General features: G+C 36.9%; 1 protein-coding gene across 1 annotated transcript in view; it reads left to right on the top strand.

Annotated features, from left to right (window-relative positions):
* Positions 1-13,451, top strand: part of PRKDC (protein kinase, DNA-activated, catalytic subunit) — an 84,290-nt gene that overhangs the window by 4,017 nt on the left and 66,822 nt on the right. Inside the window, 18 exon segments of the mRNA XM_065629450.1 lie at positions 743-855; positions 1,537-1,636; positions 2,156-2,211; positions 2,303-2,333; positions 3,356-3,513; positions 3,737-3,883; positions 4,534-4,698; positions 5,597-5,765; positions 6,859-6,908; positions 7,501-7,638; positions 7,924-8,073; positions 8,523-8,638; positions 9,322-9,481; positions 10,428-10,514; positions 10,890-11,009; positions 11,374-11,533; positions 11,949-12,055; positions 13,059-13,149. Coding sequence (XP_065485522.1) covers positions 743-855; positions 1,537-1,636; positions 2,156-2,211; positions 2,303-2,333; positions 3,356-3,513; positions 3,737-3,883; positions 4,534-4,698; positions 5,597-5,765; positions 6,859-6,908; positions 7,501-7,638; positions 7,924-8,073; positions 8,523-8,638; positions 9,322-9,481; positions 10,428-10,514; positions 10,890-11,009; positions 11,374-11,533; positions 11,949-12,055; positions 13,059-13,149 — 2,118 coding nt within the window.

The raw sequence follows: 13,451 nt of genomic DNA, 5'->3' as shown, positions 1-13,451 counted from the left end.
TGAGACTCAAGAGTGGTCCTGGTCCTTCCAGTGGGTGCTCTTATCAAAAACAGAGACTGCCCATCCCTGTCAAAGTTCATGTGAACCCCAGCTCCGTTGCTAACGCTATTCATAACTTTATTCCAACCCCATCCAGTTTTTTGTCCTCCGAGCAGCAGTTTTAGTGTGGTAGTTAGTGCATTTGTGTGGCCTGATGTGACCTCATCAGTTCCTGCCTTGCCCGATTATGTTATTTATGGTGTTAAGCTTACTAATGTGAGCTCTAGTTTGATCGTCGTGGCTAGTTACTGCTGAAATCTTGGCTTGACAGGTTTAGCCCTTACAAAACTTACTGTGCCTGCATAGAACCCTTTAGTCTGAACTCAAGCCTTCTGTGAGCTGTTGACCTTAACCCTGGTAGTACTTAAAAGGCCTGACATAACCTCAAGGCCAGCAGCAAACTTGGATTAGTGGTAAATGCTTCCTCAGCGGACGTGGCCTTTATTAATCAGTTTTCTAAGCCATGTTTGAAAAGAGTAAATGTGTTTAACTTACTAATGTGAGAGGAGGATGCATCTTTGCATCATAGTGTGTAGAGATAGATATACATATGTACATCATAAAGAGACGTCTTTCCCACATGCTAATCACCAATTAAAATCCTCACTTTTCTTATGGTTGCAAGTCATATAGGAATTGCAATGGAAATGCCAAGGTAATGATTTCAGTAATTAATGTTTAATAACATTAAATTACTTTTTAGTACTGGAGAAGATTTATGAGCTTTTGGGAGTTTTGGGACAGGTCCAGCCTAGTGACATGATCAACAATTCTGAAAAACTATTCCGAGCATATTTGGGAGAGCTTAAAACACAGGTATGATTGGAATTTCTTTTCAGACTCTTACATTGCTTTTATTTTTTTGCCTTCGATGTGTGTAGCACTGAATGTTGGAATACTATCGCCATGAGTCCAATTTGTAGGAATCTAACTGGACAATCATAAACGCTTCCTTAAGGAGTGTTAAAGTTTGTGTTCTCTGGTTCTGAGAAGCTTTCAAAGTAAAATCTCAAGGCCATCAATGACAGTGAATTAACCAGTGTGCTGCGAGAACAAGTGGCACGTGATGATCATTGCAGTAGTGCTCAAGAAAAGTTGTATTTCTATGCACTGGTAGTTTCTGATTCTGGCTCTGCTAGCTGCAAAATCCTTACACTTCAGGTAAATATCACAGTTCCGCTGAACTTCACTTTCCTATATTCTGCACTTTTAAGACACTAGTGTGTGCTAAGTTTTTCTGTGGCTAATCTTGGTGGAACACATTTCATGCTTATCATAGGATTTCTTACACTTCTGTAGTTAAGCTGCCTCCCAAATGATATGAGACTTCTGAGTAGTAGATGCTTTTGTGGGCTTGTGTTCACAGAGGTGGCTGCTGACGTAACTGCATTAAGTTGGAATATGTTATTTTATCTACACTTCTAGGAACTGGGAAGCCTTGGTGTAAATTTATCTTAGCTTGAGGGTAATACTTTTTTCAATTCCTGCTTTTTTTAGATGACATCAGCTACAAGGGCACCCAAGCTACCAGTTGTAGTAGGGTGTCTGAGGGGCCTGGCTGCACTCATGTACAACTTTACCAAGTCTGTGGACGAAGGTATGTTGTTTTTCTGTGTGAAAGACAGTTACACAGTTTGATATATTCTTATTGTTATAGAGCCAGCAAGCAGCACCGTTTCTCACTGTCAAATCAGAATGAAAATTTCCCCACTGGTAGATAGTTTATGCAAAAGCCAGATCTATCTAGTTACATGATCCTTGTGGTCTGTCTTTGGAGTGGCTTCATCAGTGTGTTTCTGTACATCAATGAAGTGCAATTTTCTATCCAGAGATTGGCAGCTATGAGAGCCACATTGAAGCTGGAATGCAGTTTATACAGAGATGTATTTCCCTTAGAAGAGACATCCCTGTTAAAACATGAATATTCAGAAAAATTAATATATATATACGTATTTTTCAAATTTAAGAGTATTTCAGGAAAAATCATCTCTGCCTCTTAAAATGGGATATGTAAGGCATTCCAATATCACTTCTTCTTTATCCAAGCTTTGGATAAAAATGTCTTTGTCTTCATTCTACCTCTTGTATGTGAAATACTTATTGGATTGTTTCACAGATCCTCAGACTGCGAAGGAGATTTTTGATTTTGCAATGAGGGCAATCAATCCACAGGTAAATCTGCCACATGTTAATTGTTCCGCATAAGTGAATTAGCCCTGATGAAGAATAAACCACATGTGACAAACCTTTTCTGATATTACAGGTTGATCAGAAGCGATACGCAGTGCATCTAGGTAAGACTGTAAATTATCTCGATTCGTACTGAGGTGGATACTGGACATACAAGGGTTTCTTCTGTCTGCAGCGGTTTATTCTCTACTGCCTGTCTTTGGATGGCTCTCGTCTTCAGTCTCCTAAGCTGATCCGGGAGCAAAGCTGGTGTACTTGAAGTTGGAGACTAAAGAGTTAAATGTATTTGGTTAAACTAGGCAAGGTGTAATCACCTTATGAACAGCAGCATTATACTTGATGCCATTTGCCCCCCTGGAGTGGTGCAAAACCCTGGTAAGAGAAGGGAATTGTAGCAGGACTAGAAACAAGAGGAATGTAGCAAATTAGGAGAAAAGAGAAGATGGTGGATTGGGTTAAAGGAAGAGAAGGGGAATTTCACTGGAAGAAGGACAAGGAAATTGGGAACAAATGAAGTTTGTGAAGAAAATGAGAAATTGGCCTGTGAAATGTGAGTGGCTTATGTAGAAACTGGCAAAATGCAAGGTCTGGGTACTAGGCCCAAGGCAACTGTAAAGGGTAAAACCCTCTTTAAAGATAGTCTGCTAATAAAAATACTAAATCATAAAGGATCTTGAAATTTAATTTATGCTTATATTTGAGATTGTGAAATTACCTATATTCTCAATTCTTTATTTGTCTGCATCACAGTTTGGTGGAGATGGGGCCTTGAGTATATATCCTGACCACAGAAACTAAGCCCTGTGGATTGTGCAATTTAGTAGTATTATTTGTAACCAGTAGAGTCCCTTTCTTTTTCACTGTTAATGTAAATTACTTGAAAACACAGCTATGCTTTCCATAATAGTGTACATTTAAAAAGAGGGGTTTTGGAGGGTTATTTTTATGCTTAAGTTCTTAATGTTTGGATGCTGATACTGTAATGGCTAGAAGAGTACATTTTATCCCCTCCAGTCATGGTAGCTATACCTACCTGAAGTCCTAACGTGGACTTCTATGGTCTGATCTGTTTTTGGAAAGTGGAATATAAGTCTGGGTTTTAATGAGAATTGGTTTTGAATTGCAGCTGGTTTACAGCTGCTCAGCTGGCATGCTGCTCAGTTTGGTGCCTTGCTCCTGGACAGCTATGTCTCCCTCTTTGAAGCAATGTGGAAATGGTGTGGTCACACAAATCAGGAGCTGAAGAAAGCCAGTAATTCTGCACTAGATTCATTCCTCAAGCAGGTATTGTAACTTCACTGGGATCTCTGAGACTAAAGCGAAGTCAAATTTCTTGAAATAGTGGGGATATTTTTGCGCTGGGAAGTTCAGCAAATTCGTTTAATAAATACTTGTTTTGTTTGAAGTGCTTCATACTATGAGCTAGGTGTTTTTTAAGACACTGCAGGCTTTTTGTGGATTTTTTCATGCTTCTACAAAAATTTCAAGATTTTGATCTGCTTTACAGATTTCTATAATGATAGCTCAGGATGCAGAGCTACACAAGAACAAGCTGCAGTTCTTCATGGAGCAGTTCTATGCAATCATCAGAAGAATGGATTCAAGCAACAAAGAGTTGTCCATTGCCATTCGCGGATATGGGCTCTTTGCAGCAGTATGTGCAGGAAACTTCTTCTTATAAAGCAACATACTGAATGGATTTAAAGCTAGGATTCATGTACCATTAATTTTACAATTTTACACCACTTGTGTAAATGCTACTGTTTGAGATGCTTTCCACTTGTTCATTAGTTTAAGACTGGTCTTTGTCCTCTGTTTGTGCAGATCCAGCACAATAATAGTTCAGAAAATGGGCTGCTGGGTTAAATGTTAAGTAGTAGTAGGTTGTGAATGATAATTGGTTAAGCCACATTAAGGTAAGGCACTTACTACTTTAATGCAGCTAGGCCAAAATACAGGTGAATATTAGTATCCATAATGCCATATTTAAGATATTTGCAGCCAAACTCCATGCTTTCCAGGCTGGATTTGAAATCACATCACTAAAAGTTCAAGTACTCTTATAGTAAATTACGCTTCATCGTTGAACTATTATTATTTTATTGCAAATAACCATGTTTCTCATATATGTGGCAAGTAGAATACTTAAATTTAGTTTATTCAGTTATATTGAGTTCCCGGAAAAATTTATAAGATTATTCTCATTATGTTTCAGTGAAGACTTGGCTAGGGTTTAGTGCTACAGCATGCGTTTGCTTGCCTGTACAAAGTTGCTAAATCAGTATTTTATTTTCTCTTCATAAGCCATGTAAAGCTATACATTCTAAGGATGTCGACGACATGTATGTTGAGCTCCTTCAGCGTTGTAAGCAAATGTACCTCACAGAAGCAGAAACGATAGATGACCATCTGTATCAACTACCAAGTTTCCTCCAGTCCATTGCAAGCGTGTTATTCCATATAGATACAGTAAGTGAAGTATTAGAAGTACTAGTCTTTTTTTTTTTTTTTTTTTTAAATGCAGCTAGGGATGTATAATAAGGTAGTAGCTGTGAACTTACCTATGTTAGAAGGTGTTTCTTTATCTGAAATATGATGACTTTTAGCTCCTAGGGGATGGGAAGACTATCAAGAGAATGCTTTATTAGATTTTATTTGAATAAAGAAAATACACAGAATATACTAAATAAAATTCTACAGTGCATTGTAATAAACCCATGATGTCTAAATGTATATGGGTTTTTATTTATTTTAGGAAAAGCTATTTATCTGAATGTAGATTTACCTTTTTTTTTATGTGATTTCTACCACTGTATTGCTGCTTTTTCTTTTGGTACGGATACTTAACATGTTCTCTGGGGGCGATACTTTGATTTTTGTGTGATGCTACACTGTCTGAGTTCTACTGAGGGCTTTCTGGGTCATATCTGGATGTGGGACATAAGGGTGGGATGGAGGCAAGACTTTCACTTACAATCTGGTTTTGGATTTTTAAGGATCAACTGATTATACTGCTGTGTTGTTATTGTTTAATTAAACGGGTACTTTTCTAATAAGTTTAAGACCGGTTCCACTGAAGCATGAAGCACTAATCCATTCAGGAGCTACTTTCTGTAGTATGTTCCAGGAAACTTCCTTGTTCTGTTTGTTGTGTTTGGGGTCTTTTTTTTTTTTGTTTTGGTTGGTTGGGTTTTTTAAATATCTAAGATGTATTTACGTGCTTAGTCTTTATTGTCCTCAGAGCAGGTCATATGTAAACTCTTAAAACAAAGTATCTTTCTGAAATAATTTCGTGTAATTCTTCACGGTAATACTGAGTTAAAATCATTGTGTTCACATGTCGAGGGTTTGTTTTTATTTCTTCTAGATTCCTGAAGTATACACTCCGGTTCTGGAACATCTGGTTGTGCTACAAATCAATAGCTTTCCACAATACAGTGAAAAAATGCAGTTAGCCTGTTGCAGATCTATAATAAAGGTATTTCTAGCCCTCTCAGGAAAAGGTCCAGTTCTCTGGAGTTTTATTAGCACTGTGGGTGAGTCTGCGATATTTACTTTGTTGTGGTTTTTTGTGGGGGGTTGTGGTTTTTTGGTTTGTTTGGTTTTTTTGGTGGTTTGCTTGGTTTTCCTAAATTGAGTAACTGTTTCTAAGAGAGAGATGTGAAATAGCCATTTGGGGTCAAAAATGAAGCTTCTCCTGTCCTCTAGTAATGGAGGTTTTGGGTTCTCATTGTGTTATTTTTCAGTATCCGTTGTTAAATCACTTAGGGCATCCATTTAACAACTGTTTTGGATGACAGAATAGCTATTATCAAGGCCAGGAGAATAAATTTTTGTGATAATTTGTTTAAACATAAGATGTTCCTGTTCTGAATGATTGTGGAGAGAAAGGGATTTCGCAGAAAAATGTACAAAAATCTGCTCAATATTCTTTCAGTTACCCATACAAAATATCATAGAAGGTAGAGTGAGTGTCATCTCTATTAGAATTGCGATCTTTTTATGCTCTGGAACTTGTATGTACTAATAATAAAAATTCCAAATATGTGATTAATCAGATACAGTTCAGCGAATGTAATAATGAAAGTGTCAGCATTGGTAGCTGACAGTTCTAGTAGCCTCCAGCATGCTGACATCTCTTCACGATGATTTTTCAGAATTTATTTTTAGTTTCTTTCAATTATTTACAGTGGCTTTTCTCTGTTGCTGTGGCATTTTCATCGTTTTCCATGTTCTTGATTTGGGATGTGGTGCAGCGAAGCACCGTGCTGGAAAGGGGATCCAAAGTCCATGTCCGTGAGAGTCATTGGGAGTTTTTGCCTCTTCCAGAGTGGGCATCATGGGCAGTGCCTTGGTCATTACTGCACTGAGACTCAGGGAAAAGTCAAAGCAGTAGTGAGAAAAAATAATAAGAAGCAGGTTCAAAACTGATTCCCTGTGAAACATCCTAGAGTTATGGCTCTGGTTTTGCCGATATTTGTCATTAAAGAAAAATTTGTGCTCTTTTGTTTCTCCCTCATCTTGACAGAATATAGGAAACAGAAGGCTGATTTAATTCATTGCTAGCATAATGAGTGTTATGGATGGTGTGCCTTTTTAAGTCTGTTTAGGCAATTTTTTTTGTTTCAGTGCATCAGGGGTTAATCAGAATCTTCTCCAAGCCAATCACATTTTCAAAGGTAAAGTAACTGTTTAAACATATTTCATCTAGATTCCTAGACTGTACGTTTCAGTTCTTGAAGATCTCACCCAGTAAACAGGGGAAGGCCCAAAGAAGCAAAAATAGTATTGTTGCTTTTGAATTGTGGCCCAGTTGTAGTTAGTCTATGTTCTTCTACATATGCTCAGAATAATGAGGATGTGCCTCTTGTGCTGAATGAAAAAATGACAGGAAATACACTTTTGTTCTCTGCAGTTGTTGTTTGCTCAGGTGGTATGTAACAAAGAAGGTTGTAATCCATCTTTCTTCCAGGTTAACAGATTTTGAACACTTCAGAAGTTTTACTGGATGTTTGTGTTAAGAGAGGATTTTAAAGCTTTTTAATCCTGTTCAGCAGGATAACTACAGAGTTTCTCATGCAACCGACCACTGGAAGGAGACCTTTAGAGATTTTTGAAGGGAGCTGGAAGTTTTGTGCTCTTTTCAGATTAGTTAAATGAGACAGCAAAATATTTCATGTTTCTACCTGCAAAAGTAGTTTTACATTGTGTTTTGGCTTGAGTCAGGTACGTACATATGCGGTGTTTCTGAAAAATACTGTGTCTTTTCAGGACTTTTTTGGAAAAGAAACTTCTGGATCTGAAGACTCACGTGAAGCTGCAGAGGTTGGGACAGGGAGGTGGAAAGTGCCCACGTATAAGGACTATCTGTATCTCTTTAGAAGTCTACTGAACTGTGACACAATGAAGGTAAGAGCATAGTTAACACGGAAATACAAAAGGAAAAGTAATCCTGAGTCTTACTGCTACTTTTCTAACCCTAGACTTTTTCCAAATGTCATGCTATTGAAGAACCGTTCTCTGGATTTAGTTGGATTTTGTGACTGATAAATTATTTAAACAGAGGTGAATTCAGGCTTCCATACCCAAGGAACATCTAAAGCCAAATTTTCTGAATCATTCAAATCTTGGTTGTAAATTCAAGTAATAATTCTCACTGGTGTTTTGAAATGTCAACTTCTTCCTCTTACAAAGGAATGTGTTTTTGAAGATGAGAACTTTCTTACTGCAAATACACCACTGGAGTCCTTGAATCGCTTGCTATATGATGAACTTATAAAATCTATATTGAAGATTATTGAGAAGTTGGACCTGACTGTTCAGAAACTGGATGTTAATGAACAGGTGAGACCTAATGAGTTGTCCATTAATTTCTGCTGCGGTAGGGGAACCAAAATCACATTCCCTGTTTTGTTTTCGTTATGCTTATATAGCTTCTCATAGTGTCCTTGAGGTGATATTCATACTAGTCAAAATGTTTTTCTTCATATTTCTGGGTATTGCATTGCAGTGTTAGGAGGTGAGAACATCAGAATTGGAAAAAGTTCACAGAATCTGTGATGCCTACGCTGTTGTCTAGTAGTTGTGATTTTTCTACTCGCTTTTTCCTTACGAGCAAGCATCCCATATTATTGCTTTGAATTATTGATGTGTCAACGATTAGTCATTTGTCCCTGTCAGACCAGCTAGTAGCAGCTAGAAAAACAGGAGACTCTGTTTATCTGGAAAAAGGGGTGTAAATGCTTTCTATGTTGTCACAGATCCAGTGTTCTTGCTTCAATATTTGTTTTCAGGATGAAAATGAGACTGATGGTGCTTTGGTGGGGCCTAGTTCTGACCCTGCTTCAAACCTTCAGCCAACAAAGCCGACAGACTTTATTGCCTTTATAAATCTAGTGGAATTCTGCAGGTATTTATGTTTTTATGTAGTTTGGAAGTTACAAAGTGGTTGGAAGAAATTTAATGAGAGATTTATTTAAGATGACTGTTTCTGACTTGATGACAGTATACCATATTTCAAAATGCACAAGGTGATTAGCAGGGAGACAGTAAGTGTGTTTCAGTCATCTGAGTCATAGATAAAAACATCCTCACTCATCAGCTCAGTTTTATTTCGTTGTTTGGGTTTGTCTTTTAGTGTATGTTGTAACTTTTAATAATATACTGGCCATGTAACCTAAATACTTTAGACACCAGAAACAGTCGTCATAAAGTAGTACGGGGCATTAAGTGAAAGGTGCAGCGTTGTCTGCCTGTGAAGGTCCAGTCGCTTTCCCCTAGCAATACTGCAGTCCGTCTCAGTAATGAAATGTGAAATGTGTGTATCTGTGTTTATAGAAATTTAATAATGAAAGGTAATGAGAAAGAAATGGCTTTGCACTGTAAAGCAAAATAAAAGTCTTCTAATACCTCACAAGGCAGCATGTAATTTTTCCTTCACTGTCTTTGGAGCTGCTCTGTTACAACAATAATTATCTTGCTTGTACTGACTTGAAAAATTTAAAAAATTAAATATTTTATTCAGTTTGGGGTGGTGGGGTTTTTTTGTTGTTTTTGTTTGTTTTCTGTATGTTTTTTGTTCATCTGTTTTAGAGAGATACTTCCAGAGAAGCATGTTGAATACTTTAACCCGTGGGTATATTCCTTTGGTTACAAGCTTATTATACATTCAACGAGACTACCTCTTATTAGTGGATTCTACAAGCTGCTCTCTGTTACAATGAAAATTGCCAAGAAAATAAAATACTTTGAGGTGAGATCTCTGTTCCTAAGAAAGGAGTAACGTGTTGTATTAATGACGACGCAGTTCTTTATACGTAAGTCTTCTATGCACGACGGAAAATAGTTCACTGAAAGTGTTACCTGGTTGTTTCAAGTGTTCGTTGCATCCTTTGCCTCTGCAGTCACAAGCACATAATCAAAATTTAGATGAGAAGCCCAGTTTCTGAAGAAACACCATCCATGTGTAGGGATTTTTCTGAAATCCTGAGCTGGGTGAACAGAGAGGTGGGAAACACCCTTGCAGTGCAGGCAGTACGGAAAGTAGCCTGGGTATCAGAAACAATCTGACCGGAACAGCAGAGATGTGAATGGGCTAATTACTCAGCTTCTGGAGTATAGTTGCGTTCCACTCGCTGATTTCCACCGGAAATATGATACTATGTTATAGATGCACCGTTTGCGGTATGGAAGCTGTTGTAAAGTGACGGTGCTTCATCCCATCGTGTGTAGCCCACCACAGAGCCCAGAACTGACCCTGCCACTGCTGGTGACAGCACCAAGTGAAGGAAGTCTGGGAACTTACTGGTATAAATGCTTCAACTGTAGATGGTGTCGTGAATTGCTGTTTTCTTATTCCACCTGCATTCTTGCAACCTGGGTGTCCACTATTAGGGATTTTTTTTTTTTTTTATGGTTTGTTAGATAGAAGGGCAAGGAGAAGAAAATGAAGCCACTGAAAAGTTATTTTTTCAGTCATATCTATCTTGCGCATTTGGGCTAATATTAAGTGTATTCCAAAAAGCTGATGATATTAGTGTTAGTTTCTAAACTTCGAGAGAACAAACATACATTTCATGTTATCACTGATGCAGATTCCAGATTAGACAGTGTGTGTATTCTGAGTTCAACTTGTAGTTCATACTTGTAACATGTACTACATTTTTTAATACTATCGACTTGTGTTTTCTGTTTGGTAGGATGTCAGTCCAAAGAGTGTCAGAAAATGTCCTGAAGACCCAGAAAAAAGGTCTTGCTTTGCACTGTTTGCAAAGTTTGGAAAAGAGGTAAGTTATTTTGCTGGCTAACTTTCTTAGTCTGAATATAAGCATAAATGACTCAATCAAAATTATACCTTCTGAGAAATCTTACATATATGATGGAAGTAGTTTAACTTTTTGAATTATGCAACATAGAAGATTGTAAGATGTTTTTCTGAATGTTTTATACTTAATGTCAGAAGAGGCATCTTGGTCACTTATTGATTTACAATTGCAAAATAAGTGTATAATTGTGCGTTAAATACTTCCTGGTAACCATCTACAGGTGAATGAGATTCTAACATTGGTTTCGTGTTGTGTATTTTACATGGATATTGATATAGCCAAATCAAGATCTTATAAAGTTTATGATTGTTTTTGACCTATTTATCTCAATTCTAGGTTACAGCAAAAATGAAACAGTATAAGGATGAGTTGTTGGCTTCCTGTCTGAATTTTTTGCTCTCTTTACCACATGACATCATCATGCTTGATATCAAAGCATATATTCCTGCACTGCAGGTGGGTCAAAGTGATGTACAACTAACGTTTCTTTTTTTTTCTAAAGCACGTACAAAAGTTCTGGAGCAAAGTTAGTATCCTGTTGAGCAAGTAAGATGACCATTAAGCTTTGCTTTGTCTTCGGTGGCATAGAATACAAATGACTTGAATTTATGGATAAGTAAATTGTCAGACTTTACCATTGTTAGTGCCAGTATTGCATTATAATATGTATCTCCTGTGCTAATCTCGAGTTGTTAAGCAGACAAAAGTTACTGAGAAGGAAGATGTATTATATGTTAAATGCTTGCAAATATGTTTTTTCCCTTTAAATCATAGTAGTTATTAGAAATGAAAGACTGATAGTTTTACATTTGACATGTAGAATGCATTTAAGCTGGGCCTTAGCTGTACCCCAATGGCTGATCTGGGACTGGATGCTTTAGAAGACTGGTCAGCTCACATCCCCAGACACATAATGCAACCTTACTACAAGGATGTTCTGCCTCTTCTTGATGGTTATTTGAAAAACTCTACGTCTACAGGTACCTACAGACAGTGTTTATTTAGTCTTGAGGGAGAGGAAAATAAATTTTTCATAGTTATGCCTAGAGACATGAATGTGACCTACTTTTTGTCTATATTGTGTTTCTTGTGATTGGAACAATATCATTTCTCTTACACACAAAAATTTATTAATTACTGCTGAACAACCACAAATTGTAGCCATTTTATATGCCACTTCTCAATGATTTGTCCTTTATATTCTTAAATCAGCTTATTTTTCACTAATAGAGACTTCTTTAACGTAAAGATTTAAAATGAAAGAATAATTGTCACATTAAAATAAAAACAGAGGGGCAAAAACAAGGTGGGTTTTATTAAAGAAAATATGAGTAGATGCATGTGGTGCAGGTAAAATTAGCTGATATTAATATGCTGGGTTTTTTTGTTCATCAGCTGAATCCCAGAATAACTGGGAAATAAGGAAACTTTCTCGAGCAGCCCAGAAGGGATTTAACAAAGTTGTGATACAGCGTTTAAGAAAAGCAAAGACCTTTTCATGGGTAAGAACACCGATTCGTTTTAGAATTAAATGTGAGTTAATCATCTCCCTCAGTTTCTCTTTGTTTGTTACATACATAGCTTTTTTTTCTGAGGGTTATTCTACCTTAGATAGTTCAGTGAGTTGTACTCTGCAGTGTGGCTCAAAGAGTTCTTACACCAGCATAGCTGGAAAGATCTTATATTTTAGGATGAGAATGGGAATGAAGCAGGGAAATGGAACTAAAGAAATCTTGTAAGTCCACATCGCTGCCCAACTGAAATATTGTGCAAACAACAATTTAACTCCCTACACCTAAAATCAGATCCAAGCTTAGAAAGGGTGCACTGTGTAAATTTTGTGAATATGTAGCTTTTTAACTTTTTTTTTAAATTAGCTTTTGTATTGTTTCATAGTCTTAGAAGTCACACACTCTGATTATTTTGACCAGTGGCTTCTCAAGTAGCTCGAAGTAAGTGTAGTTTTGTTTGTATATTCCACTGTGCAAACTAGCTTGGAATAGACCTTTTTTGGGCATGAAACTAATAGTTACTCATATATATATATATATTTCCAGTCTTTAACAAAATGAGTGAATTTTACAGGCTGAATGAGGCTTATGAAAATTGGTTGACTGCTTCCTTATAGATACAGGATCTAAACTTTAAATTCTGGGATTAAAGCACAGGAAAAGCGTAATTTTTTCTTCAGATTTCTTTCTACTTTCTAGGCTACTACATCATTATGTAGGTGTGTGTTATCTGTGATGATAAAATTTTAACCTTTACTCGAGAAATGGCAACTGAAAGGCCACAAAATGTGATGAATATGCTTCCCCTCTTTTTCTTATGGAACTAAAACTGTTCTCGTTTGATGTAGTTCCCCTCACCACAGGTTCTTCGTAGTTCCTTCTTCATCTATGTGTTAATATGTTAATAAAACCTTCATTTACTATGTAAACCAAGTTACTTCTATATATAGAAGTAACTCTTCCTTCACTAATACAAATCTGTTGAATTATTTAGGATGACAGTCCCTCCTTGGAAGCAGTAAGGGCTAGAGTCGCACGCCTTCTTGGATCTTTGGGAGGGCAAATCAACCACAACTTAATTACAGGTGAGTGTCCTGTGAGCATAAATAAAAATGTTTAAATGTATCTGTTGTCTCTTGAAAGTTGATTTCAGTGAAGTCACAACATCACTTTATAAGAATGCATGAGCTTTTCAAGGAAAGCTGATTTTGATTGCTCTTGTTTAAACAAAATTGCTTTTATTCAGTTTTGGAGTTTAGGAGGGCAAAGTATTAACTAACATTATGGAATACACGAAGTGTGTAGAAAACTTCAACTAAAGGCAAAAATTATACACATTAGGATTATATGGTTTTATTTATTCCCTACCTTTGCCCTCTGTCTGCAA

Source organism: Caloenas nicobarica, chromosome 2 (genome assembly GCF_036013445.1).
Source record: "Caloenas nicobarica isolate bCalNic1 chromosome 2, bCalNic1.hap1, whole genome shotgun sequence".
Taxonomy (NCBI): domain Eukaryota; kingdom Metazoa; phylum Chordata; class Aves; order Columbiformes; family Columbidae; genus Caloenas; species Caloenas nicobarica.
This window is presented reverse-complemented; position numbering and strand designations above follow the sequence as displayed.